The 27,124-nt window shown below is 37.5% G+C and overlaps 1 protein-coding gene across 2 annotated transcripts in view; it reads right to left on the bottom strand.

Annotated features, from left to right (window-relative positions):
* FAT1 (FAT atypical cadherin 1) overlaps nucleotides 1–27,124 on the bottom strand; it is a 92,843-nt gene that overhangs the window by 19,820 nt on the left and 45,899 nt on the right. The window contains exons 3-13 of one of the 2 annotated variants that reach the window (XM_088524656.1): nucleotides 23,768–23,829; nucleotides 20,566–20,895; nucleotides 19,880–20,090; nucleotides 18,096–18,164; nucleotides 16,053–16,192; nucleotides 10,690–10,965; nucleotides 10,231–10,441; nucleotides 3,995–8,062; nucleotides 3,141–3,337; nucleotides 1,717–1,870; nucleotides 1,131–1,364 (exon numbers count right to left, since the gene is read on the bottom strand). In XM_088524656.1, the coding sequence (XP_088380782.1) occupies nucleotides 1,131–1,364; nucleotides 1,717–1,870; nucleotides 3,141–3,337; nucleotides 3,995–8,062; nucleotides 10,231–10,441; nucleotides 10,690–10,965; nucleotides 16,053–16,192; nucleotides 18,096–18,164; nucleotides 19,880–20,090; nucleotides 20,566–20,895; nucleotides 23,768–23,829 (5,952 nt within the window). The remainder of the gene's footprint in view (nucleotides 1–1,130; nucleotides 1,365–1,716; nucleotides 1,871–3,140; nucleotides 3,338–3,994; nucleotides 8,063–10,230; nucleotides 10,442–10,689; nucleotides 10,966–16,052; nucleotides 16,193–18,095; nucleotides 18,165–19,879; nucleotides 20,091–20,565; nucleotides 20,896–23,767; nucleotides 23,830–27,124) is intronic. The other variant, XM_088524657.1, reaches the window with a different exon arrangement.

A 27,124-nucleotide genomic window follows, 5' to 3' on the forward strand; every position in this document is an offset into this window, starting at 1 on the left:
GCTCCTGTCAAGGAAAGAATGATCCCCCAAAAGGTGCAGTCTGATTTAAACAAACAAATTCTTCATCATACAGATTTTCTGTCACAATGAAGCACAATTCTGTCTCAATCACAGCACTGTCTAATATGAAAATATTAGTAATATAAATTATAACTTTAAAACAATGGCATCTGCTTAGCAGGCTTAAAAATAACACTGGAGAATATGGGGGATTTGGACTGCATCAAGTAACCAGGCTCTATTCCAGTAAGTTTAAGAATCATGTCCCAGAATTAACAGGAACATCATTTCTGGCAAGATTTTTGTATAAAATAAGCAACATCAAAGAAAAAAACCTTCATGTTTTAGGTCAAGCTTTTTTTCCTAAGCCCCAAATACTAGTAAAAGTATGAAAACATCTGACTTATCTTCCAGTTCAATAACCTAGATTTATCATAGTAAAAATCAGTTCAGTTTTTTCATGATGGTGAGGCAATTATTTATATTATTGGTTTAAAAAAGGATAAGAAATATAGAAAAATCATATACCTTTAAACAAAGACCACATGCTCTTGTGTTCTACTTCAAAATATGTTAACAAGTCTTAAGAACAAATTCTTTCTAATGTCATTTTCAGTTCATGTCTTAATACTTAGAACTAAACGGTGATAATAAAGAGGCAAAACATACATATAAAGGTATACGCATAAGGTTGCATAAACATAAAGCTATATTTAACCAAAGGTCTCTTTAGGACATGATCATCCGCAACTAGGCTGAGGAGTACACATTCCAAATACGACTTGAGAGGGTTTCAACTTCCTTTTACTTATTGCAGGCGTAAAAGAAAGGACTTAGCATCAGAACCGTAATAGCTAAGTGCACAGAAACGATCCTTCATTTGGTCTCTCTTCCCCATTCTTTCTTGCACAGTCAGACATACAAAGGTGATGTTCTCCAGGCTACTAACACACGAGACTTGGCTGTTTCATCATTTAGTTGACCTAAACATATCATTCAGAAGTCTAATCCTGAGAGGTATTGGACATCTGCCAGTTCCACTGGAACACCTAACACCTCTCAGGATAAGACCAAATAAACACTACTGTAACTTGGAGACCGTGGCAGAAGAATCATTAAAGAATGAGTACCTGTATCTGCGTCTGTTGCCTGCACTCTTGTCAAAAGTGTTTTAGGTTCTGTGTTTTCAAATACAGTAATGGAGTAAGGATCAGCTGTAAACTCTGGGGCGTTATCATTCACATCTTCCAGAGTCAGAATAATATTAGACTTGCAGAATCTTCCTCCTCCATCTGTGGCTTTCACTAGAAGGTAATAAACTGCTTGCTGTTCACGATCAAGTGGCATTAATGTTTTCAGTTCACCTATAAACAGAGTAAAAAAACATAAATGGAGACAAGCTTCATTAAGTGACCCATAATGTGTAGTCTAGCATGCTTTCCTCCTCTGAAATCCCTTTGTGCTCAGAAAAGATGAACAATAATTTTCTTTTGGAGATAATTTCATCAGTAGCTGAGTCAACAGCTGCAGTGCACCAATGACCTCTACTTTGGACATAACATGTCAGTGACTTACCTTTTCTGCTTTGAGAGTTTACATGTTAAAATCTTGACAAAGTACTGACATTTATGTCTGTCTTACTTTATTGTCAAACATTTTATAAACAGAGGCTATGACTGCAATCTCATATAGCCTATAAAGTGTGAGAAGTTTTACCTGTGTCTGGAGTCAGTCTGAATTTTTCTGCACCTGTGCCATGTAGCGTATAGGTGATTTCAGCATTGGAACGAATATCTGCATCCGTGGCAGACACCTGCATTATCACTTTGCCAGGAAGGGCGTCCTCAGGAACAGTATCGCTGTACAAGGCCTAAAAGATTTTAAAATAACACAGTACGATTAAAACATATGAAGCAAGTAGGAGTTGCACAGGAAGGGAGGAAGAGAATGACAGGTAAGAAACTCTGTTTGAACGCTGGGAATGTGTGAAGTGAACCAGAGAATGAAATACCTGAAAATGAAAAAAAGGACTTGTGAATTTTCTAATTAATTACCTTACAGCTAATGAATTACTCGGAAAGGTAATTATTACTGACATTTGCAACCTTATGGACTCTGGAATGTCAATACATAGCTACTAACTCTAAGCACCTCTAGAAGATTAACTAACAATCCCCAGTCTTGTAGTTGTGAATTTCTTTCTACAAATTTACTTTTTCATCTTTTGGCAAGTCCTTTTCTCTAAGTCCAACTGAATCTAGAAGAAACCAGCCCTTTGTACAAAAGGGTTACAGGCTTCCAGATTAAATAATAAGTAAGGAAAAAAAGAAAAGGATATAAAGACGCTAAGCAGTCTCTCTCATTCACGTTAGGCACGTGAACTACTATAGAGGACTAGCCCTTATAACCTAGACTAATATTAACAAAGGGATAAAGCAAAAAACACAGGATAGAAGCACAGACTAATAAAAAGAATCAAATATTGGCAGTATACTTGATCCTTCCCAGATCAAGAAAAGATTTTGCCTTTCTAACCCAATAATATCCAATCTATTCAACATGACACAATGTGATGTTTATGAAATGTCCAAAGGTGCTAAGAGAGGTAATAAAAATTTTTTTAAAAATGATTGAAAGCTCAAGGCTTTTTTATACTTGCAGGTTTTGCTTTCCTGTTCTTTCCATTTTTTAAATATATATATAAATATATGTATATATTTTTGATGTTGTTTACTGCAACTGCAGTGCAATTTTCCAGTCTTTCTAACTTCTCTACTCCTATCACTGGAAATGCACAAATACTTTGACTTTGAGGCTTTAGCTACTTCAGAAGAATTATATAAAACTATCATGCAAAAGCGTGCATTAATACAGGAAAAAAAATGAATTAATTCATCTTCATGTTCCTCAAATCCTCATCAAATGATGAAATTACTTCACCAAATTGTCTTTGGATTTTTGAAATTGCTAAGAAATCTGCCCCAGATTCTTTGGTAGCATGTTGCCTTTGTAGTACAAAGTATATTTCTATTACTAGGGAATACCTCCTTGTCAATCCCCTGAGATACAATTTCAGAAAAATGAGCTTACATTTTACCTAGGGAAGCAGCTGGATGTGTAAGGTGTAAGATTGAGCCTACCTTTTCACAAACAGGGCTGTTATCATTAGCATCAAGAACTTTAACCTCCACCACAGCTTTAGTTGCAAAGGTCCCATCAGTAGCTGTAATATTTAGAAGGTAATTGTCCTTTTCTTCCCTGTCCAGAGGCTTTTTGACATAGACCTTCCATTCATTCTGTATATTTTCAACAGCAAACTGTCCCAAGGGATCACCTCCTGAAATATGAATAGATACAGTTTACCAAAGAGAAGAATGAGAATGTCTATTAACATTAACTTACAGCTAAATCTAAATAAATAATCTAAATGCAACCAAGCAGCCACTCTCTCTGGCTCTATAAAGAAACAATTTTTTTTTTTTTAAGTAAAGATAGTCAGTGAATGCTTAGACAACAATTTAACTACAGCAATAAATTATATAATTTATATGAAGATATATAATTTAACTACATGCTATAAGTAATAACACAGAAATTAATGCAGCATTATAGTTTTAGCATACATATACTAAAGAAAAATATTAAAAGATTCCACTGAAAATTAGTATTTTATTATTTTATGAAATTTCTCTGGTTTGGTCTTTAATGTCATCATTTATTTTAGGGTAAATACTATGAAACCTGGTATATAAGAAGTAAACAACATATTTAGAAAGACATTTTAAGCATGTGTCAAGCAAAGCCAAAGATTTGCTTTCAAAAACTCATTTCTACCAATAGTTTTTAATTTTCTTTTACAAAAAAAGATATTTTGCCTGCCACTGTACAGCTTCAAAATATGTATGTTTGCTAATAATTTGAAAGACTAAGTGGTAATTCACAGCATTCTAGAATTACTCAAATGATTGCTCTGTCATGACTCAAAACCATTTACCTGTAATATAATAGGAGACTTGTCTATTGGCTTCTTCTGTATCAGCATCAGTGGTACTCAAGATGGCAATGACCCCACCAGGAGGGTCATTCTCGCTCACTGTCCCTTTATAGATCTCTGCAGTAAAGCGTGGAGGGTTGTCATTCACGTCTGTAACAGTAACTTCAACCACAGCCATAGAAGATAGCTGATTTTTTTCAGCCCTGTCTGATGCAACCACTGTGATTTTGTATTTGTCCCTTTTCTCATGATCGAGCTCCTTGAGAGTGGTTATCCAACCAGTTTCCATGTTTATGGCAAAAGACTCTAAAATGTCTAGTTCTTGCGAAGGATCTAAACTGTAAGTAACCTGCCCATTGAGTCCGGAATCTAAATCAGTTCCTTTAACTTGGATGACTCTTGTTCCAGCCGGCATGTTTTCTACAACAAATGCTTCGTAGGGATTGGACTCCAAAATTGGTTTATTATCATTTGCATCTTTTACCTGAATGTTTACCTCTACTGAGGAAACAACATCATAACCTTCATTCGCATACTGGGCTAGCACTGAGAACTGGTACCACTTTGTTGCTTCATGATCGAGCTTCTTCTCAAGCTTCAATCTTCCACTTTGTCGGTCAATTACAAAAAAATCATCCCTGTTGCTTTCAGGAGTATGCCCTTTGACAAGGCTATACACCAAAGTCTGGTTATGCTCTGCTTTGACAACATCTATCTCAGCTCCAATTGGAAGGTCCTCAGAAACTGTGTAAGAATAAAATGGTTCTGAAAATCTGGGGAGAGGCACTTCTGGTGGGAGTATTCTAGCATAGACAGGAACAACTGACTCCTTTGAGGGGGAACCACCATCCACTGCTCTAACAAAGAAGGTTAGAAACTCATTTTCTAAACCAATTAAGCTTTCTTTTGTAGTAATTACCCCAGACAATGAATCAATTTCCAAATTCTCTTTAACACTTTCAGACTCTGCTTCAATAGCATATGTGATGTCTGCATTTGTGCCCTCATCCGCATCAGATGCCCAGACTTTGACGACAGAAGTTCCCCTTGGAACATCAGATCCAATATTTACTTCGTATTCTGTTGCTCGGAATTGAGGAGCATTATCATTGTCATCTGTAAGGATTACATTAACTGTACAGAAAGCGACTTTTCCTCCTGAATCTTTGGCCATTAAACTTATGGCAATTACTTTTTCAGCTTGTGTTTCACGGTCAAGCTTTTCAGAGGTAAATATCTGCCCTCTTTCATTGGTGTAAAATCTATCTTTGGCAAAGTCATTTACAATGTGGTAAGTGATGCGACCATAAGTACCAGAATCTTCATCTGTTGCTTTCACCTCAGTCACCAAAGTATGTAATGGGGCATTTTCAGCTAGTTCAACCTCATACTCATTCTGGCTGAAAACAGGGTTATGCATATTGGCACTGGTTACAATTATATGCACTTGGGCTGAGCTCCTGAAGACTCCATCAGACACAGACACATTAAGATTATAATGCGACTTCAGTGGCTGTCTGCGTAGGTTTGAGATGGTTATGATGCCAGTTTTACTATTAATTACAAAATTCATGTGGTCGTTGCCTGACAGAATGGAGTAGTCCAACTTATCGGCATCAGAACTGTCCGCATCTGAGGCTTGTACACATGTCACAAAATGCCCACGAGGAGCCAGTTCACTAATTTTAGCTTCATAAAGCAACTGGGTAAACAGAGGGGGATTATCATTGAGATCGGTTACATCAACGGTTACAACAATATCACTGCTCAAAGGCAGCATGCCACCATCTATGGCCCTGACTAGTAATTTGTGCTGTTGAATTTGTTCATAGTCCAAAGTTCTTGCTGTTAGAATGAGTCCAGTAACACTGTCGATGTGGAAGAAGTCTTGACTTCCACTACTGTCCTCAACTAGGTGGTAGGAAATTCCTCTGTTTGTTCCAGAATCAGCGTCTGTGGCACTCACTTGTACAACAGATGTTCCAATGACAGAAGCCTCAGAAAGGGTCACGGTGTAAGACTGCTCAGCAAACACAGGAGGATTATCGTTGATGTCTTCCACTATTATGTCTACAAACACATCAGCATGCGCCCCAGTGAGGGAGTCTGTTGCTCGAATACTCAGTTTGTAGGCTGGATGAGACTCAAAGTCGAGAGGGGCAACAACGTTTACAACCCCAGTGTTGAAGTTGATAGTGAACTGATTGAAAGGATCTCCATCCGTGATGCTGTAAAACACCTTAAGTCCTTCTGGGCTGTTTGCTTGTACGTGCACAACGGGGCTATGGAGCTGAACATTTTCTGGTATCTCTGCACTGTAAAAAGGCTTTTCAAAAACTGGCATAGCTTTATTCATAACTGTAATTGGAACAACAACTTCAGCAGCGAAAGCTGGTTCTCCTCCATCTTTTGCCACTACTGTGACCATATACTCCTTATTTAGTGTGTCAAGTTCAAATTTTTTCTTCAGGGAAATTTCTCCGGTGGGGTCAATTTGGAAGTGTTCATGATGTTCTTTGAGATAGTAATGCACCTCCCCATTTTTGCCTGTATCTTTATCTACAGCAGTGACGCGTCGAATAACATGGCCTACTTCAGAGTCTACTTTAACAACAGCATAATAGGGGAGATTGACAAAAACTGGAGCATTATCGTTTACGTCTTCCACAGTGACTTTAACCACAACATGAGCAACAACTGAGGGTTTATGCTCCTCTGTCACTTCTATCACCACATCAAAAGACTCTTGCTGTTCACGATCAAACGGTATTCCGGTTGTTGAAAGGACTCCTGAAGTGTAGCTTATTTTAAATCTGCTGTCTGGATTTAGAATATGATAAAACAAAGGCTCATTTATTTGATTCCCTATAGCAGTGACAACAGCTATTGTTTTTGCCTCGGTGGAATTCTCCTGCACTGTTGCAGAGTAAGAGCTCTGTGTGAACTTCAGTTGGCTTGCTTTGCTTTCTTTCACATTAATTTTTACAGATGCAGTGCTTGCAAATCTGCCATCAGATGCTCTAACTGTTAACTCGTATCTGCTCCTTAGCTGAGTTGTATTTTGTACTGTTATAACTCCAGTCTTAGGGTTTATGGAAAATTTTTCTCCAATGTTGCCGTCAATAATGGAATAAATTAATTGTGAAAAAATGCCCGAATCGGCGTCAGTGGCATTTACGCTGATGACTTTCACCCCTCTGTAGGTGGGAACCAAAATGGACGTCTCATACAACTCTTTGGAAAACACAGGAGGGCAATCATTGATGTCAATCACATAAATAGTAACATTAGCTGCATAGTCTGCATGTAAGCGGGGTACGCCCATATCATGCACTTGCACTGAGAAGTGGAAAATGTTGGTCTCCTCGTAGTCCAGGCTCATCACAGTCCGAATGGCACCAGTGCTGGAATCAATGGCAAAGTACTTGTGGACAGATGGTTCAACGATCTGATAAACAAGCAAAGCATTTGATTCTTTATCAGCATCTGTAGCTCGAATTACTAGCGGAATATTCTTGTCAGTTAGGACCACACTGTTAATTGAAGCCGATTCGCTGATGAGTCCTGTGTATTCAGCCTGTGTAAAAATGGGTGCGTTGTCATTCTCATCGCGCAGATGCACCAAAACTGTTGCATTAGTGGACAAGCCAGCCATGTTTGTTCCCTGCACAGTTAGCGTGTAAACAGGCGAAGTTTCAAAGTCAAGTAACTTCTGAGAAATAATGACACCCGAGTTTGGGTTGATAGCAAAGGCATCGCCTATATTACCATCTCTTATTTCATAAACCACGGACGACTGACTGTACGCTGTAACCATCCCAACAACCGAACCGATGCTGGCACTCTCACTGATTTCGGTAGAGTATTCCTTGGCCGTGAATTTGGGGGAGGCATTATCAGAAACCGTAACAAACACATGCACAGAAGTCACTTCACTCATTGGAGGATCTCCTTTGTCCGTGGCTTTTACCACCAAGCTGTACTCCTCCTGGTTACTGCGGTCCAATTCTCTGGCAATTTTAATTATACCCAAAATGGGATCTATAGAGAAGGCATTTCCAATATTCCCTGTGAAGAAAAAGAAATGTAATTAAGTAAAAGGTGTATAAAAATTAAAGGAAGATTGTTTGTTTAGTCATAAACTAAGCAGATGATGTACAGAGAACACAGGGAACTTATGTTTTCTTTATTTTGTTTAAAAATTTTCTTTAGCCTCTTTGAAAAGTTTTATATAATGAATTAGCAATAATTCTAGGTTTACTCAAAGAAATGGCACCAAGTAGAGTTAGTAAAGCTATCCAAGAATTCAAAATAAATTAAAAATTTTGATTCATCTTCAATTAAAAAAGGCTAATAAAGTTCACAGGTATTTTGCAGCTTTCAACACCAAAAATTACATACATTTTCTTCACATTACCTTTTTTACTGAGCACATGTTTAAACCAAATTAAAATCTACTGAAGTTGAAAGGAAAACCACATTCAGAAGCTGATATTAGTGGAAGAGTTATACTACATGATCTAAAGTATCTAGATTTTTGGAAGTAGTGTTGATTTTCAAGTGGTTATGCAAGAATCCTTCAAATTACTGTTACGAAATTAAAGATCTTTCTGAATTAGACTAGAAATTATTTTCGTCTTGACTTCATATTAATAAACAAATTATACCCTGTGATAAAATATTAGAAAAAAATAAGACCAACTGAATAATACCAGCTGACACTTGAAAACCATTTGTTTTCAACTATCTATTTGAAAGTGTAAAGAACTACACTGTACATAACATTCAACTCAAGCACTAAAACAGTGTAAGATTTAACATTTTACTCCCTTAAAAATTACATTACATTACTAAAGCCATGTTCTCAGCATGGAAGCATCCATTAAAAACTTCTGAGTTATGCATACAAGTAGGCAGAAGATGCTATCTTTTTTTTTTAGTGCAGGCTCCGAACACAGTGGCATTCTTAGAATATGCCATTACAAATCTCATCAGACATCACAAGCATTTAAAGAATGCTCATTCCATATGCCTAGAACATCAGCCATAAGGCTTTAACCTCCCAGCAGATGACAATCCTATAAAACAAATCTAAGAGGGTCTCACATTTACTCCTACAAAAATCTACAAGAACGGAAAAGAAGAGGGTGTAAATTCATGCCAACCAGCATGCATACACATTTTTTCTTGCAATGCTTTGTTATTCACAAAATTAGTAAAGGCAAGAGAAGCTTTATGAACATTCGTGTCCTGCTTAGTAAAAAGGCTTGCTTTCCTGCAAATAGCAGAAACAAAGATATATTTTAAGCAAACTTATCAGACATTTAAATATATTCTCCCTCTTCAGAGTGTCATAATCACAGCTTTGTGTAAGTACTGTGTTAAGAGTATGCTTCCATATCAAAATAACACTTTGGCAGGGAAAAAGGAAAATATTTACAATAAACAATTCCTATGTCTTTATAAAATAACTTTTGGCAACAATAAAGAAGCAACATTTGCCCATATCATCTTGTATGCAGCAGTAACTGCATTACTTTTTACGTAACTTGTTACTGGAACTTCTATTGCAAAATCCTTCCTAGCTTCAAAAGAGTATAGCACATCGCTAACACAACTTAAACACATACTCTCTCCTTTTTTTTTTTTTTTTTTTTTTTGCTTGTTTTTCAGTCATAATGACTAAATAATTCAGGACCTTGTTGATGGCAGGTTTGTGTCTAGATTTACTGACCCGAAACAAAACTCGCTTCCAACTAGCCAGTGCATCATTAAAAAGCCTGTCTTAACTGAGATGGTCTGCAATAGCATATAGATTTTTATTTTTGAGCTTCCTTCATTCACATTATACCAACGAATATGTCACAGGCTCCCACTCTTTTCATCAAATCCTTGCTTTGCCCATGCCTCAAAACATAACCTACGTCATCAGAACCGAACACAATTTTAGGATAAAACTAATACTTCTGCAGTTTCTAATGAACAAATCCTTTTAAGGATAATCCTTAGCTTTTTCTTCAGGAGGGTAACAAAAATAGATGAGGGAGATGAATATTAGTTATCCAATCGATTGCAGTTTTAAAGTTCTCAGATTATAGCTTAAACACATGACAAAATACGACACAGACACCTGTCATCGCCCTCTTTTTCATAGCTTATTTTTCATACGTCTACAGATAATATGATCAGGAATTATTATTTTAAAACAGATTGAAGATTTGAGAACGTCAACATACCTGACTCAATGGAATACACAATTTCTGCATTTTTGCCTTTGTCCTTGTCTAAAGCTGTAACCTGGAGCACTGCCGACCCCACGGCTGCTGACTCGTACACGCGTCCCTCATAGGAAGGGCTGGTGAACCACGGAGCGTGATCGTTCGTGTCGCTCACGTTAACGATGATCCTCGCGTAGTTGCGCTTTACAGGCACATCTTGATCTCGAACCTAAAACAATTAGCACGTTACCAGCTAGTAGCACCAGGCTATATTAGCTCTGTTACTAGAGCAGTTCATCCAATATTAGTAGTAATTCAGGGTTCAATCTGCACTAGTCAAAGTCTGCATACAAACTCAATATACACATAAAAGTTTATACTGGGGGAGGAGCAAAAAAAAAAGCATTAAAAAAAGAGAGGGAAAGATATGATTGTTGCTGTCTTCAGAACAAATGAAGAACTAAGGTGTTTATTTACCATTACTGTAAGAATATGCTGGTTCATGGTCTCATGGTCCAGTTTTTCTGAAGTATAGAGAGAGCCAGTTGCAGGGTCCAGACGAAATTTTTTGAGACTGATGGGATCAGTGCTACCCTGCATAGTATAAATCAGTTTATTCTTCTCATCTCTGTCTGTGGCACTGACTTGCAAAATTTCTGTCTCTGGTACAGTGTCTTCAGGGATAACAACTTCATATTTTGAAGTGGAAAATTGAGGCCTGTGATTATTTGTGTCTATTACTTTGATGTACACCTGAAAAGATATAACGGAAAGGGGAAAATATTAAATGATATTTGGGAAACACAGATGAAAATGGGATATCATTAGAAAACAGACCATAATACAGAAATACTTCTGCCGCAAACCAGATCTTTACAGTTCCGAGCCTGGACTAGCAGTAAACCACAGAAAGCAAAATGGAAAAGTGCTCGAAATCCTACAGAATATTACTTCAAATTCCACTTTTTATTCTTCTTGAACGAAGCAGCAAGCAGCTGCTTGTCTCAGCATTGTCACATAACATACAATCCACAGCTATCAATGACCGGCTCCACTGCCGGAGAGCCGGACTGGTGGGGGAATTTACGGTGCATCAACTATACAATAAATGTGGGGAACTATCCAGAAGCATGGATACCTCTGAAGTGTCTCAGGAAGTCTATTATACTACAAACTATCACTGCTGGTAACAGGAAAATGCTGCCTCCAGTGGCCTATTAGAATTCTCAGAAGATGGTGGCAAAGAGACAGAAAAGAAACTAATTGTTTGACCTTTTAAAAAGCACCTTGATAAAGTTCCCCTCAAGAGGTTTCTAGGGAAACTGGAGAGTTTGGTGTCTGCCTTGGATTAGAAACTGATTAAAGACAGAAAACAAGGAGTCAGAATATTGATTGTCATCAAGAGAAGAAAGATAAATCAGAACTAAGTACAATATCAGAGTGAAGTATGAATAAAGTAGGTGACTCAGGTTGTATTTTAGGCCAAGGTGTTAAATACATTCATTGCCAAAATCAACTGAAATATGAAAAAAATTAAAACCCCTAGATCCTTAAGTATGTAATTTTTAAATAAATTAAATGTATAAGAATACATTCCATTCTACACTAGACTGTATACTATATATATATGCATATTATATACACTGCATAACCTAATGTATGCTATAACTGAAATCAAACTTAAATAGTCACTTAAATAGCACCTTTGTGAAAATATCTACTCACTTCACATTGGTGTTCAAGAAAATGAAGAAAATTAATGATAATCAACAAAAAAAGCAGAAAAATCCACCCTTCAAACCAAATCAAACTACACAAATACAGTTTGTATAAATGAAAGGCTAAAGGCAGTGCACAGTTATTTCACTGTTAGCACAAACAGGGATATTATGACTTCAAAATGAACACAGCTCAATCTTTTTTTTTTTTTCTCTATTATTCAATTTCCACCTACAGATAATTTAGACTCAGAAAAATAGTAAGTGGGAAAAAAAAAGTAACATTTGAGGAATGTTAAAGATGACTATTTAGGTTCATTCGTATTTTCTCAAAATAAGAAAGTAAGGAAACCTGGGAAAAGGTGGGAGGGAACGCAATCCCAGAGCAACCAGCTGCCTTAGGAGACTCCTCAGACTGGAAGGCCGTCCCTGCTGCTGCAGCCTGAACTGTAACTACAGGAAAGCAGCATTTCTAAAATGAAGCACCACAAAATACTGTGCGAAGCATAAGCTGAACACCAGGAATGTGGTCACAACACCTCCAAGACTAATCACGCAGCCAAAAAAAACCTAGCTTAACTGAGATCTATCTAAATTTGTCAATCGTTTTTGAGTTGAACTCAAAAAGGCTAAATCTTCCAACCTAAAACTATTATGGAAACCTACTAACAATCCCTGCTTTGGAGACGCCCCCCAGGACTTACCAGCATTCTTAGTGGCACTCAGTGACAAGCGCTGGGTGTGTAATTTTGATTTAAATGTCAAAGGACCAAATTTTCATATGAACTGTTAAGGTCTGCAATTTAAATGAAGGACCACAGCTGACAAAAGTTCCAACTGTGAGTGCTGTCCTGAAGCCCCCCACAGAAAGTTTGTGTGCTTGAGATCAAGGCAACTACATTAAACAATGTGTTCTTATAAAACAAAATTTAGAGTGCAATCAAACAGCCACAGCCATTCTCAGCGTGGTTACGAGATGGAATATACTCCAATGTGGAATACACTCACCTTGCTTAAGAGCAAGATTTAAGATTTAAGAGGCATGCTAGAGAAAAGCTTGACATTAGTGCAATGCAAGGGGAGCTCTGAAATAAAACAGTTGGAAATTGAAGAGACTCGATCTGTTTTGCAAGGCCATACAAATAGCCACATTGCATGCTGGTGATCTACTGACATTGATGCAAGGTGGAATATGAAAAATATGAGAATATGAGTTATATAGAGAAGAACCAAGCCCAGGACTATTGAGGGGAAGGAATTCAAATCTATTAATTACATCACAGGTGACACCTAAAGTTGCATAGATATATACTGATTAGTAGTGAGTTATAGAGAAGTGTGCCATTGATAAAAGATATTTGGCCTGTAATATTTGAAAATTATGTTCCTTTGGATTGTTTAAATCTTATTTAGCATTTGCTGATTCCTTGTGGAGTTAAAGAACTCCTCCTGACTTTACTCATAATTACATTATGGCTATATCGACATGTTTATATTCATGTTCATAAACAAAGCTATATTAAAAGTTACATCATCTGGAGAGAATATAATTGCATTCTGTTTCCAAAATGTCTCTGTGGAGCAGTGTGGTGCTCTCAAACAAAAATGCAAATTTAATCAATGAAGAGCATTCTATTCTTCATTCCCAAATCAATCCTGAAGTATAATATCCACATAAATTTTGCATAAAACAAGATTCAGTATTCAGCAATAGAAAAGCAATAGGGAAACTACTGCAATTAAACTTTCTTATGCATTTCTTCTAATAAAAAAACCAAATAGCAATGATTAGAAACCTATGCACATGAGATATATATATGTATGTATATACATGTGTATTTATTTATTTATTTTAAAGTAACTGAATATTTCATGGATTGCTTCTTATTTCTGTGAATAACCAATTAAGGCCAAAACATTACAGTCCAGAAACATTAGTACATTGATTTTTTTTTCCTAAATATATTCCTTCCTACTTGTACTCCAAATCATCTTTGTCAAACAGCATTGCTGTAGGCCTGGAATTTGTTTATTCTTATTTTGCATGATGCATTTGGCATTTAGACGCACACAAACTCCTAACAGCCTCCACGCCTACTGCTGCTGCTCTATTTATCAAATGAGCTATTTACCTGAAACCCTGAAAGAGTCAAATGCCCTACAGATGTTCACAGCCCGAGGCCAGCCAAAGCCTGCTGACAGACTCTATAGACAGATTTAGTTTCTTATTCACCTCCCAACAATGTCTTGAAAACATCATTTCTTTTTGCAGCCTGAATTTAAAATTATTTAATCTGCTGTTAATCAAGGTCCATTAAATTGTTTGCTGCAGTTCCAAATGCTTACATCAATTATTTGTAGGCTGTAAGTTTTGTATTGCCTGTTCTTAACACACACTCAGCAGCCAGCCTTTGTAGAGTTCTTAACTGATTCTCAGTGCTTTAGGGGACTCCACACACCATCAGCATTCAAATTTTCCTGGTCATTATTTCAGCTGTGAATAACGGAATTTACACACTGGTAGGCATAAATAACACCTTCACCTGAAGAGGAATTTGAAGTGTTGACACTGAAATAGCAACATCATAACTTGTGCTTTTCCCCCAAGGAAGGGAAATAGCAAGATTTCATGTCTTCGCTCCAGTCTTTCTATTTCTGATTGAAAGAAATGAATCCACTCGGGTTTTTTTTTTTTTTTTAATTACAACGGAACAATAACTTGGTTCTCCAAACACTTTATGGTGATTATCAGCACCAGTGGCAATGGTAACAGCTGTGACAGCAGTGAGTTCTGACCTACGCTCTACCGGGGGCCATGCTGTAGTTTTTGAAGGTTCATGGTTCACAGCGTCACTCACAATTGCCACCTTAAAGGAAATGTTGACTCTCAAAAGAAGCTACTACCCTGGCAGCCTTCTACTGCAATTTAGTCTATTTGACCTATCTAGCCTCTAGATGTGCAGTTAGCTGAATAAAGATTCTGTTTTAAATACTAAATATTTAAAAGAAACATTTTTCCCTCTAGATGTCTAGATGAAAGAAGGAAGATCATGAAAGACACAGGGGAACAAAAGAAAAACATACATTTTGCACAAAGATTGAACAACAAGAAGTTGGGCTCACAACAGAGATTTCCATGTACACAGCAGACCCCAGAAACACGCTGTTTGCTCTGCAAGTTTCGCAACTGAGGGGTAGCTAAATGGCAGGTAACACACATGTATCACTATCCCCATCAGCCTTCATTCACTAAATAATTCCTCTCCTTTCCACACGGAAGAGGAAGCAACTCCACTGTGCTCATGGCTTCATTCCTGCCCATCTCAGATAAACCTTACTTCCAAATACATCCAGGTTCGGGGCTGGGAGAGAAACCAGATAGGAAAAACAAGAGACACACATCACAGCCTGCCTTTCTCTGGGTTACTTCAAGCACTGTCACAAAAGGCTGCTGGCCTAAAGCGAACTTCCTATTAGCCCAGCTGCAAAGAAGTTTCCAGGAGGAAAAGTCACACAGAGGTAATTTGGAGGAATTTGCCTTGTCACAGATTACCAAAGACTCTCCAATAAATGGCAATCTGGACCTTCCTTGAAGATAAGAGAAAGTACTCAGGAGAACGCATGCCAAGATGTTATCATCTAGAGCTTCTTTCCATATGGATACCATGCAGCAGGAGAAACTCAGTTTCATAAAACTATATTTGGACACTGTACAGTTTGTCACCCACATATCTTAAAATGATTCATAATGGTCTTCTAAATGCACAGCTAAATAATCACATCATTTAGTCATTTAGAGGAGCAAGTAAATCATGCAAGTAAGGGCTCAGTTTCTGCTTTCATTTACTCAGCTAACTTAAGCAACATAATACAAATCCAAAGCCATTGATTTTGACTATGTTTTTTATAATAACACCCAGCCTTCCACCTGGCCTGCCAAACACTACGGCTGTATGAATATCAGAATCACTTCAATTTTAGACACAGTCTCTATTTTTATAGGGATTTATTTAATCAGATTCACTGTCCAGGTTGAAAAAAAATAAAAGGAAAACAAAGCAAAACAAATTGTTGCAGTTACAAATCCTGCCTTTACAAACACTTCACTAGAAACTCCCTTACCTGGGTGCTGATAGATCTGGTTCCATCTGTTGCCTCTACCGTCAAGTTGTATTGGGATCTCTGCTCAGCATCGAGAGGTCTAGCGACAATGATGGTGCCAGTGCCTTTGTCCACATCAAATCGACTGTCATAGTTGCCACCTTGTGCAAGAAATTGGGAGGAGAAGTTCATAAAACACAGCCATGCTATACTGTTTCATGTTCTTCCTCAGATGCTTAATGAAGGTGGAAGTATACAGACACATTTTAAAACCTTTACTGTTCTGGTGACAAGGTATGCTGCCATTACAGGTATTTAAGTCAGAGTAATTTTGGACAGAGCTGATTTGTCTGGCTCGTGGAAAGTTCATAGGTACATTCTGAGCAAGATTCGCAAATTTTTAATCAGAATTTAAGGACTGCAAAAGGCAGGAAGTAAGAGAATTATCAGGTGAAATATGATAGCTTATTTCATGCAGAAAGTCAGGCTAAATAGTCAAAAAGGTCCTTTATCTCAAATCAGAAGGGCCGTGAAATTCATACCTCTTGGGTCAGAGTAAAAATTAATATACTCATATATTTATAGACATAAGTTACAGGGATGCCAAAGCATACATGTGTCAATGCTGAGTAGCTACAAGATTCATGGTCTAACCCCCTGCTGAGATAAGTAGGACTTGGATGAGCATTAAAAGCTTAAATACTTTAAATATGTTCAAGCTCCTCTTCTGAAGGAAGGTAACTGATTTCCTTTGCAAAACTTGCAAATTACCTTTTGGAATATAGCCAAATAACCATGTAGCTCAACAGCTACACTTATGTCTTTTAAACATTTAATTGGTCATCATCATCTCTGTGCCACTCTGAGCAAGTTATCATATGAATACAATGTCCGATAGGTTCAAAAAATGATAAATATGGCTATTAACTACAATTGCTTTAGACTTGCCAATAAACTAACTAACTAAAATGGAGAAGTTTATTTTTTTGGTCAAGCCAGTGCTAGATGTAGCAAAGCAACTTCTTCTAACTGTATGCCTATGTTTTTCTAATTATATTTTAAATTAATAACATTGAGGTGTAACAAGTGCTTTATTTATTCACATCTAAAAAGTTATTACATGCTATGTTTTGTACATCATTGAATGCTTTTTATGAAAAGCCATGGCTAGAAGTGAGAGGGTGAAATACCAATGGTTGCAACTTATATTTAATCTAAGAAAGAGCAGTAAACACTGTAATGGGCCCCCATTCCAACATAAAAGGATTGCACCTTTAGTAGGTTCCACCACAAGACAGACGTAACAATTGAGGAAAGATGGGCTGGATTATGCTTCACAGGATTTAAGATATTTGGAAACAGTAAATAATAAGGATACTGAAATCTTTGTAGTTTCACTGAAAGCCAATTTCTCCTGTTGGCCTAGAAGCAGTTTGAATTACACATATGGATATAAAATGAACAGCATGAAATGCAGCAGCTTTGTTTTGAGCAGGAGCACGTGAAATCCTGGTTTTGTGCAAGAGGTCACCTTCAGAAAGCAAGTCTCTAGCTTTTCTTATAGCTGATACGTGATATTGTTTTCTCAGATAGCTAGGAATTAATTTAACATCTAGAATTTAATGTCTCAATGAAGCCATCTCCATTGTAAGGAAACAGCAGCGTCAACGGGTACGAGCCTGTTCACTCAGTTTTTCTGGTGTAAGGACAATCTCACTGACTCATTTATTTATTTTTAAGCAAAGAAATTGCAAAGGCCTCTTCCACTTTTCTTACTAGGGGTGATATCTGGCAATCCACTGAAGCAGCACCCAACCCAAACGTTTGCATCAGGTGCACTGAAAGTATAATAGCAACAGTTTTGGTCAAAAGCCAAAACTGGAAGCTCTAAAATGATGCTGTGTAAATGTAATGATGACAAAACAAAACAAAAACAAACCTGTCACAAATGCAACTGTGAGCACTTTGATTTCCGAAGAGTTAATAAAATAAATATTTTATAAATGTACGCTTTCATTTCAGATCTCATAATCTGGTAATAAATTATGTGATCTCAGCAGATACCTTCTGCTGTACAGTTCAGGTCACAAGCCATCTGAAAGATGTAAAATACTTCACTAGCAAGCTTGTCTCCTGGCTCAGCCAAAAAGAAAGAAAGCATGGAAAGCAAGCACAGAACATAAAGGAAAGCTGTCAATCAAATCATTTCATGCTATTAGAAACAGTAAAAGAGGGCAGTAAAGAGATCACCTTTAAGAGCAGCTGATAACTTGATAACATAATCACATACCAAACTTTCCAAAATACTTTTGTTAAGAAAATAGTTAAAATGTTTGCTTTTACAGTCCATAGATAACTCCTGCTCTCCCTCCACATTAAAAAAGAAATATAAAAATACTTTTTTAAAAATCCCCTTGAGAATTTTCTGTATGTGCCTTTGAGAATAGCAGGAATAGATCATCTATTTTCTGTGTTAAACATATAATAAAAATAAGTATCCAACCTGTCCAAATTTCATGCTTATGAGAAGAAAAATAAAAATAAAAACATTATCAGAATAATAAGATCAGAGTATACAGTAGTTAAAAAAAATAAAACAATAAAAAAAATCCCCAATATTGTTACCAAATTCTGCCCAACTAGAGACCCCCCGGAATGCCATTGCTTCACCCTGTGGAAACTGTCAGGACTGAAGTCATTAATGGCATCTGCGGCCTCTTCTATTTCATCATGTTCACGTCTGTGAGCCACTCGCATTTAGTGGCACCATATTTTTTTTTAACCTTGCCCTTAGTGGCCTCTTTCTGGACTACAGATATTTCTGACTGTTGACTGGATGACCCTGGTTGAACCCAGGGCAGAGAGAAGCTCTCTTCATATTCCAGCTCTGCTTCCATGAGCGATTTTTATGTTTTCTGTCTTTACTCCCCTGTATGTTTGCACATATGCTTGGGAAAACAATAAAAGGACCGTCCCAGTTCCCAAATATCTGCAATGCAGATAGCTTAATCCCTGTAAAAATTCAAGGGGGCATCTGGAATTCTCTATTCCCTCCATACAGATGTACAGATCTAAGATCTCCCATTTCATTATAGGAACATCATCTGAAACAGGGCTGTATTATCCTTGCTTGCAAAAATATGTAAAGAAGGACAGAACATGTTTTGAATATCAGCTATACAGTAAAAACTCTATATTCCCTGTACTTGAACCAGTCTTGAACCAGTTAAGTCTAAAATTAAAACGTTTCATTCATTTTGACACTATAGCATCTGTGTTTAGTCACATTACTGAGCAGAATTCTTTCAGTGCAGGAGGCTAAAGGCACATTTTAGCAGCAAGAATACACACAGGCAGAAGTTTGCAGGGGCTATGCACATCCTGGAGGCTCTTTCCTCCTGGTACTGAACCAAGGCACAGTGGAGAAAGGAGCAGTCAAGAGAACAAGCAGTGAATATTAACAGTATAATCTCTTTGTATGTACTATCTCCATTTGCAGAAAACTGGCATTTTACTTCTTTCCCTATCCCACAAACTATGAAATTAATTTGACTTATCTTAATTTCACTGACATCATATTCGTAAATCAAATCCAAAATTATAACACATATATTTTTAATGTATTTTTATTCTTCAATTTTGGCATTCATTAAAATTCTAAAATTGTAAAATCATCTTGATATGTAATGAAATAAAAAATTCTAAAGGAGGGAGGAACCATCTATAGCTAAAGAATGGCAAAATCTTGTATTATTTAGAGCTTAAGAAAACAAGTTACAATGAGCCCTTCAGCACCTCACACTTCATGCATTTATTGCTAATGATAAAAGCCTTTAGTGCATCCTTACCCGTTATGTCAAACCAAAGTGGTGTTCCAAGAGGTTCAACACCGATTACACCAATCATGTGAGCAACTGGATCACTCTCCATCACCGTAAAAGAAAAAAATGTTTCCTCAAAATAAATGGGCTCTGTAGGTGGGATGGGCTTTGGAATCCATTCTATGTGAAGCCGTGTAGTTGATGATTTCTGTGGGCGACCGTTATCTACAGCTTTAATCTGTGAAACAGACACATCCTTTAGACTACAGGATCACACAAACCATTATGTCACATAAATAGAAAAGCAGTAAGAAGCCCCAAACATGATTGTTTCTGTGAGATATATCCTAAAAGGTTAAGTGTCTCGTAAAGCGGCAAACAGAGTAAAATCATGCAGCACCTAATAGTAGCGTACAACCTATTACCATAAATTCACTTTAATCTTGCTATCTTCCTGAAAGTGTCAAAATCTGTGACTGTTTATGTTCTCTCATCCTGTTTATTATCTGCTAAGTTTTGGAAAGTGAACAGCAGCTTCTTGATTCACTTTCTCAATGCAGCCCTCTGAAATCATCCTTTAAGTATCACACAAGCAAAAACGATCCTTGTGTATTTGCCGCATCCACCTATCTGCCAGCTACTGAGCAAGAAGTGCTGAGGATGGAGAGAAAAGCACGCTCCACAGATTCATGATACATGAGATTCTGACTCACTGAAAGGATATCGTATTCCCTCGCTGAAGAAAGCTTCTTTGATGAAACCACTCCAGTTTTCGGTTCAATAAAGAATTTGCCGTGTTCGTCACCCTCCTCGATGCTGTACGATATCTCCGCGTTGGGCCCTTCGTCTTTGTCGGCGGCGATGACGCGGTAGATGGGCTCCCTCCTGGCCGCTCGCTCTCGTTCGGGCTTACCCCGCTCTGGAAGCCTGATTTTGTAGAACTTTTGCAAGAATTGAGGCTTATTGTCATTCTCATCTAAAACCTTCACAATCACCCGTGCAACGGTTGATTTTGCAGGAATACCGTTGTCTGTTACCGTCACCTGTTTTTATTAAAAAGTAGCAATAATAAAAAAGGTTAATGCTCAATTCAGATATCATAATCTGTGTGCATGTTTTTAAATAATAATTTCTTTCAACTACTACAACTGTACAGTAGTTTCCTAACTTTATTTACTTACAAAGTGTTAGTTTAAAAAAAATGTATCACTTATTTGATGAATTTTTACAGAAGCCACTACAAAAACGTATACACCGACTGTCTTAACATCTTGATGCTTGAGGTACAGAACATAGGAGCTAACAGATACACATTAAATCTCTCACTATTTTGCAGCATGGTAACTGAAACATCAACATCTTGAGTACAGGAAGAGCGCACAAGTATGGTGTCTCAGATAACAGCTTCCTTGCTAAGTTTCCTTGCAACTTTTAAATCTAATGGTTAGATTTTGTACCTTAAAAGATGCAATTTAAAAGGTAAGCAAGAATACAACTTTCAGAATCTGACAGGCCTATGCATTAGAAGAAAACTATGTGTTTCAAAACATAAAGTCACTATCTTGCTGGAAAAAAAGGTTAAAAAAATAGCCTCTTAAAAAACGCAAATAGTAATCTCTTTCCATACTATGGAACTACTACTATACTCTTTCCATAAATGAAATGGGAAATAGAACAAGCTCTGCTCTCTCAGTAAGGCATGAGCTTTACTGAAAAGCTAGTAATGGAGGAAGGAATCTTCTTCAGTTCTAATTTTAGGACTGATCTGATATTGATATGGACAACGAACAAAAAATAAGAGTAAGAATTATGTTAATCTGAAATTAAAACATTTGGTTAAAAAAAACAACCAAACAAAATCCTCCAAAACCAAAGCAAACTTGAAGCAACCAACTCTCCTCCCCAAACACACACTCTCTTTCTAGAACAGGACATGGCAGAAATCCCAGAGCAGGTACAGAGCAACTCATCTGTTTACATAAAATTTGCATTGCCTGACCCAAAAGGGCAAATTTGAGAGTAATCTAATCTGATTTGAAAGCATCAGTTTTTAAGACATTTTTGATACTATAACAATGAGAATCCTAGAATATGAGAGAAGAAAATGAAGACAAACTAAATTGTATTTAAAAAAGCTATCCAATTGGCACTCAGAAAATCTTTAAAAGACAGTTAAGAAAGAATGGTGCATATTACTACTATGAAAGCAAGAATGCAAACAAGGGTCAATTTTAATCACCAACAAGGATTAAAGCCACCAACCCATCTGGTCAGCATTTCAATGCTCAATTCATTTGTGCATTTGCAGGGTTCTTCCCAAGTTATTTTCAAAGGTGTCAACATAAAACTAACAAATGGGAAAAGTGCTACTTCGGGCCAGGCTATCTTTCATTATTGTTCTATAACTAAGAATTTTTCCCTGCTTTGCAGACTTTTATTTAAAACCTTATTGAGGACGAGGAACTCTAAATGGAGGGAGAAAATTAAATACCAGACAATGACCAAATTCCAAAATAAAGAGCAATGAGCTTAACCTGATGTCTCTTATAGAGAATGTTGAAAAAAGATGCATTTATTTAACACTGTGTGATATTGCAACCTTAAAAGAGTGTTTGTGCTTTTTGTACATAGTATCTTATAAATGACTTAAGTCAGATTTTCTCAGTTTACTTTTCCTTTTTTGGTGATTGCAAGCTCAGCAGACAGGGCTTTGCTCTTATGAATTTTGTGGACAGTATTACCTCAAAAGGGATCAAGGATGTAACAATAGTGCTGGCACCCAACTGTGCACACCTATACACAGTTAGCATGATCCCTGGCAGAAATTTTGGGCAAAGCTGATATAGCAAAGAAAATTCTGATAAAAATTTGGTCCAACAGCTAAAACTTAATCTAGTTTAAAACACACCAAAAGTATAGAAAGGGGCCAGGACACACCAGTGTACACTCAGGTGTTCACTGTATGTACATCTGAGTCATGTAAGGATTGTTTATGAATTTTAGGAATATGTTCAGCACTAAGCCTTCATTCAGCCTTTCGCTTGCATTCGTGTCAGAAAATATGCCTATGCATTCTCTGCAGATTTTGAGTAAATCCAGAATAGCTGCCCTCACTATGTTATTTTTGCCAATTTACATTGCAGTCCCTTATCTATCATTCAGGAGAAAACAGACAATAAAGTTTTGAGAAGAGTTTTAGATATAATGCAAATATCACTGTTAATACTAAGTCTTCACGGCAGGTGAAGTACAATGCTTTTGTATTGCCTGACAGCACTGCATTAACTGGTGCTCCTACAGTTGTCAACAAGGTTGTTCTTTTGTCTTGTTTTACAGAAAACAAAAATAGCTATTACATAAATTCCAGCTGATCAATTTGAATTGACTAAATACATAGAAGAATTATATTAAAAAAGTTCTTTGACTCTCGATCTATAAAGTATTTTTTACAACTGATCTACTAATGTGATTGATAAACATAACCTGCAAAAAAAAAAAAAAAAAAAAAAAAAAAAAAAAAAGTGCATTTCTTTTTCCCAGGAAAAGACAGGCTGAAATACCTATACCAATAATTAGGGAGCAAAAAAAAAAAAAAAAAAAAAAAAAAAAGTGAATCACGCTCCTTTATTCTTTTAGTCATCACTCCTTTGTACTGTTTGGAAGAAAACCTTGCTTTAGGGATATAAAAATAAAGAACTGCCTTATATCTGTATCTTAATTCTTTTCTCAAGAAAAAGTCCCAAAACACTGTTTTTAAGATGGATAATTCTGTGAATTACAATATAATGAACACAGAAGCAAATTACTTCTGAAATCCAGTTCCCCCAGTTCTTCACATGGTAATCAAGTATGGAAAAGCAAAGTCATAATGAACTTCCTGTGACTGTATTTTAGAGAACTAAAGGAATTATTTACCTCCAAAATGTGTTCTCCCTGCTGTTCCCGATCTAGTTTTCTAGATGTGGTTGTAATTAGACCTGTAAACATAAGAGAGTAATTTAGTTCCTACAAGAAAATAATCTGAATGAAGATTAGGTTAAGACAGTAATCACCGATATATCCAATCTTCACTTCTTAGGTGGTCTCAACTATTTTTGTAGAACATAAGCTTTCACCAAGAACATAAGCTTTCAGGTGGCAGTGGTGGTGTTTCCAGCTCTCAAGCTGGAAAACATTCTTTGCCATCTGAAAGCTAAGTCTTCACTAAGCTACTGCCTTTAAAGACAGAGACAGTTCTATTTTCCAATACTACTGTGCATATCTCATGTTTCTGACAGGTGTAACATATGTAATTGTATCACATTAAGTCTTATTTGCATAATATCTTTACTCATTTACAAAGGGTGTTCATACTTCTTATTCAAAGGCTGCTCACAGATCCTATCTGAATATTTACCAATCACTTCAGGAGAAGCATCTGCTTGCAGTTTTTGTGATATTAACAAAGGGGAAAAAAAAAAAAAAAAGACAAACTGAAGAGAAATATTAAAGATGGGAAACAAAACAAATTTTGTGTGCGTTGTCTTGATTTGACAATGAGGAGTCAAACAGTGCTGCTTTTGGCAATGGCAGAGAACAAGGAGGAGTTTTGTAAGATACTGATTTTGTTGTATGAGTTTGATACAAGTCTGATGGAAGACGAGGAAGGCATGGTGAGTTCTGCTGTACATGAGGCAATAACATCCAACTATGGCAGAACGCTCTTAGCCAAATTAATTCCCCCTAGCAGTAAGTTCACAAATTTAGCCAATTATTGCTCAATGACCTTTCCACACTGTGGATTAACTGTGCTATGAAGGCTCCATGAAAAAAAAAGGTTAGGTCCAGTAGGATGTCTCGGCTCAGGCTCAGCGCCATGTGAACACAGTGATGATGCCTGGGAGGCCAACTCGTATCTGCAAACAGTGCACCAGCTTTTGCATGGCACAAACCAAGCTACCACCACCATCTGGATCCATTTCCCAGCACAGAAACTCTGGTTAGCTCAGGCGCAGGGCCAGCTCTGCCCAGCTAGCCACTACCGCCCAAAACATCCCATGTTCTCTACTGGGGGATCTACTGCATGCTAGTCACATCTCTATCCTCCATCGCTAATGTCCTGCATCGTTATGAGGCTTTTTATCCAGCTAGCCAGCATGTTTATTTATGGATACAGGTAAGCACTGCCATCTTGATCCTTAACTGCCAAACTGAAACACAGAGAACTAATTACATGATTAAGGGCAATTAAAATCCAATCTTCATTTTCCATTTTCTTTTTTCTAACCATAGTGTAGGCTGTTTGTTGATTAATACAGGCATGTTTATATCTAAAACGCAAATCCTTGTGTCAACTTTTGATCTTCTACAGTAACAAAAAAGGCTTCATTTTTGTTTTGCAGGTGATAACAGTAGAGCTCATAAGACAGAAAAGAAATATCAATAGAGATGTCATTTTCACTCTAAAGAGAAACACCAACAGAAGCAGAATTGTACCCCATCAGGGCAAAACTGCCCAATACTTTTGCTGCAACAGAATTGCAGCCCACATACACCAACAAAATGGACAGCCACTGCTAAATAATACAACAAAACCTACAGATAGAGCAGTATTTCATCTGTCAAGTTTTCAAGCAACTGTTCTTCAAAAAACAGATACTATAAAGCATGGCTTTATGGTAAAAACTGCCCTTGTTTTGCCTGCAATTTGGTTTGCCTTCTATCAAGTCCATTATACTCTAGACACAAAACTCAATCATCTTGTCTTACAGATGCCTAAGTTGCTTGCACGGAGCAGGGAGCCATGGAGGTGCCATGGGGAAGCAGGCGTGGGGACAGCACAGCAGCACCTCGAGGCGTGGGGACCCTTGGGACTCGCCACAGAGACGAGGCGCAGCAACAGGTTTCAGCAGAGCCACTAAGGCAGCTGGCAGTTCAACAGCTGTGTTGAGGAGACACAGGATCTTGAAAAGCAGAGCAAATAATTGAGCGAGGGCCTCTCCATGCTTGCGTTTCTCTGAATATACTTCCAGGATGCAGCACGTGAGAATTCACCTCCCACGGCAGCAGCGTGCAGGACAGCAGCTAACACGGGCAGCAGAAAGACCTTCCACACCTTTCCACAGCTTCCCATCCAGTTTTCCCCCCACAGAGATTGGGACCACTGTTAATAAATGTCAGGAATAATATTCAGGAAAAAATAACACCTTTCTGTGAGTAGGCCAGACAGGCTTCCACTGTGTGGAAAGTTGAAGTACTGCATACTCCAATTTGTTAAAAAAAAAAAAAAATCCAATTTCCTGTATCATTTCTGTTAATTAATTGGTTGATATAACTCAGGAACAGGTAAACCAATAAATACCAGTATAGATAAAATAAATATGCTTCAGTTTGTTAACATTTGCAGCTCTTTTAACTAAGCATGCCACACAGTTCTGTTAAAACACTTCAGACTATTACAGACGGGTTTAGTCTTCACCATATACATCCTGTAAATTCAGCAGAAACTAGTGCCAACAAAGGAAATGTAACACTTCTGGATTTAGAATCACATACACATGCATGACATTCTTCCTAATTAACCCTTTGCTGCTGCCCACTGTCCTAAGTGAAAAACCAGCCTGACTGAAGATGATTCCACTACAGCCTGAGACTGCAGCAGGATTGATTATGGCAATTGCTCTAAATATTTTCATTTTTTTTAAGTTATAGAGTAGTGTGAATATTAAATGCTGCACTAACAGATTTCATTAGATGCTGAAGAGCTTTTTCTGAATTAAGGCCACAATAAGATGACTGCTGCTATGGGCCTTAGCACTGTAGGTTCAGTGCAAAGATTCTCCCTAAGTCAGCTCCCTGACACAGGGACTGATACTGAAAACAAAACTTCTCAAGCCTTTCATCCCTAGATCCCTTTCCCATTTTCTGTATTTATTTAAGGATATTCTAACCCTGCCCCTCTATGCACGCAGATCAACAACGACACCTTTGCACACACCAAATGCCTGCCCTGCCCTTCCAATTAACCACTCCTTTCCCGGAGCATAACTGCTCCGTCGCTCCTGCACTGCCTCCGTGGCCCATCCTGCCAGCGCCCTGGTCTAGAGACTCCCTGGACTTCCCAGCTGCTGGCGCGGTCGAAGCCATTACAATCCACCGGCTACCACAACTTCTGTGCCCTCCCCCCACAGTGAGAATACTCAACTGCAATAAAATATTTTAAATACATCACAGGAGGCAACATCAGATGAAAGCGAAGGCGCTGTCCTTCGCCTCACAGTGGCATGACAGCAG

Source organism: Tinamus guttatus, unplaced genomic scaffold (assembly GCF_059628265.1).
Source record: "Tinamus guttatus ecotype Peru unplaced genomic scaffold, ASM5962826v1 Tinamus_guttatus_pri_ptg000213l, whole genome shotgun sequence".
In the NCBI taxonomy this organism is placed as follows: Eukaryota; Metazoa; Chordata; class Aves; order Tinamiformes; family Tinamidae; genus Tinamus; species Tinamus guttatus.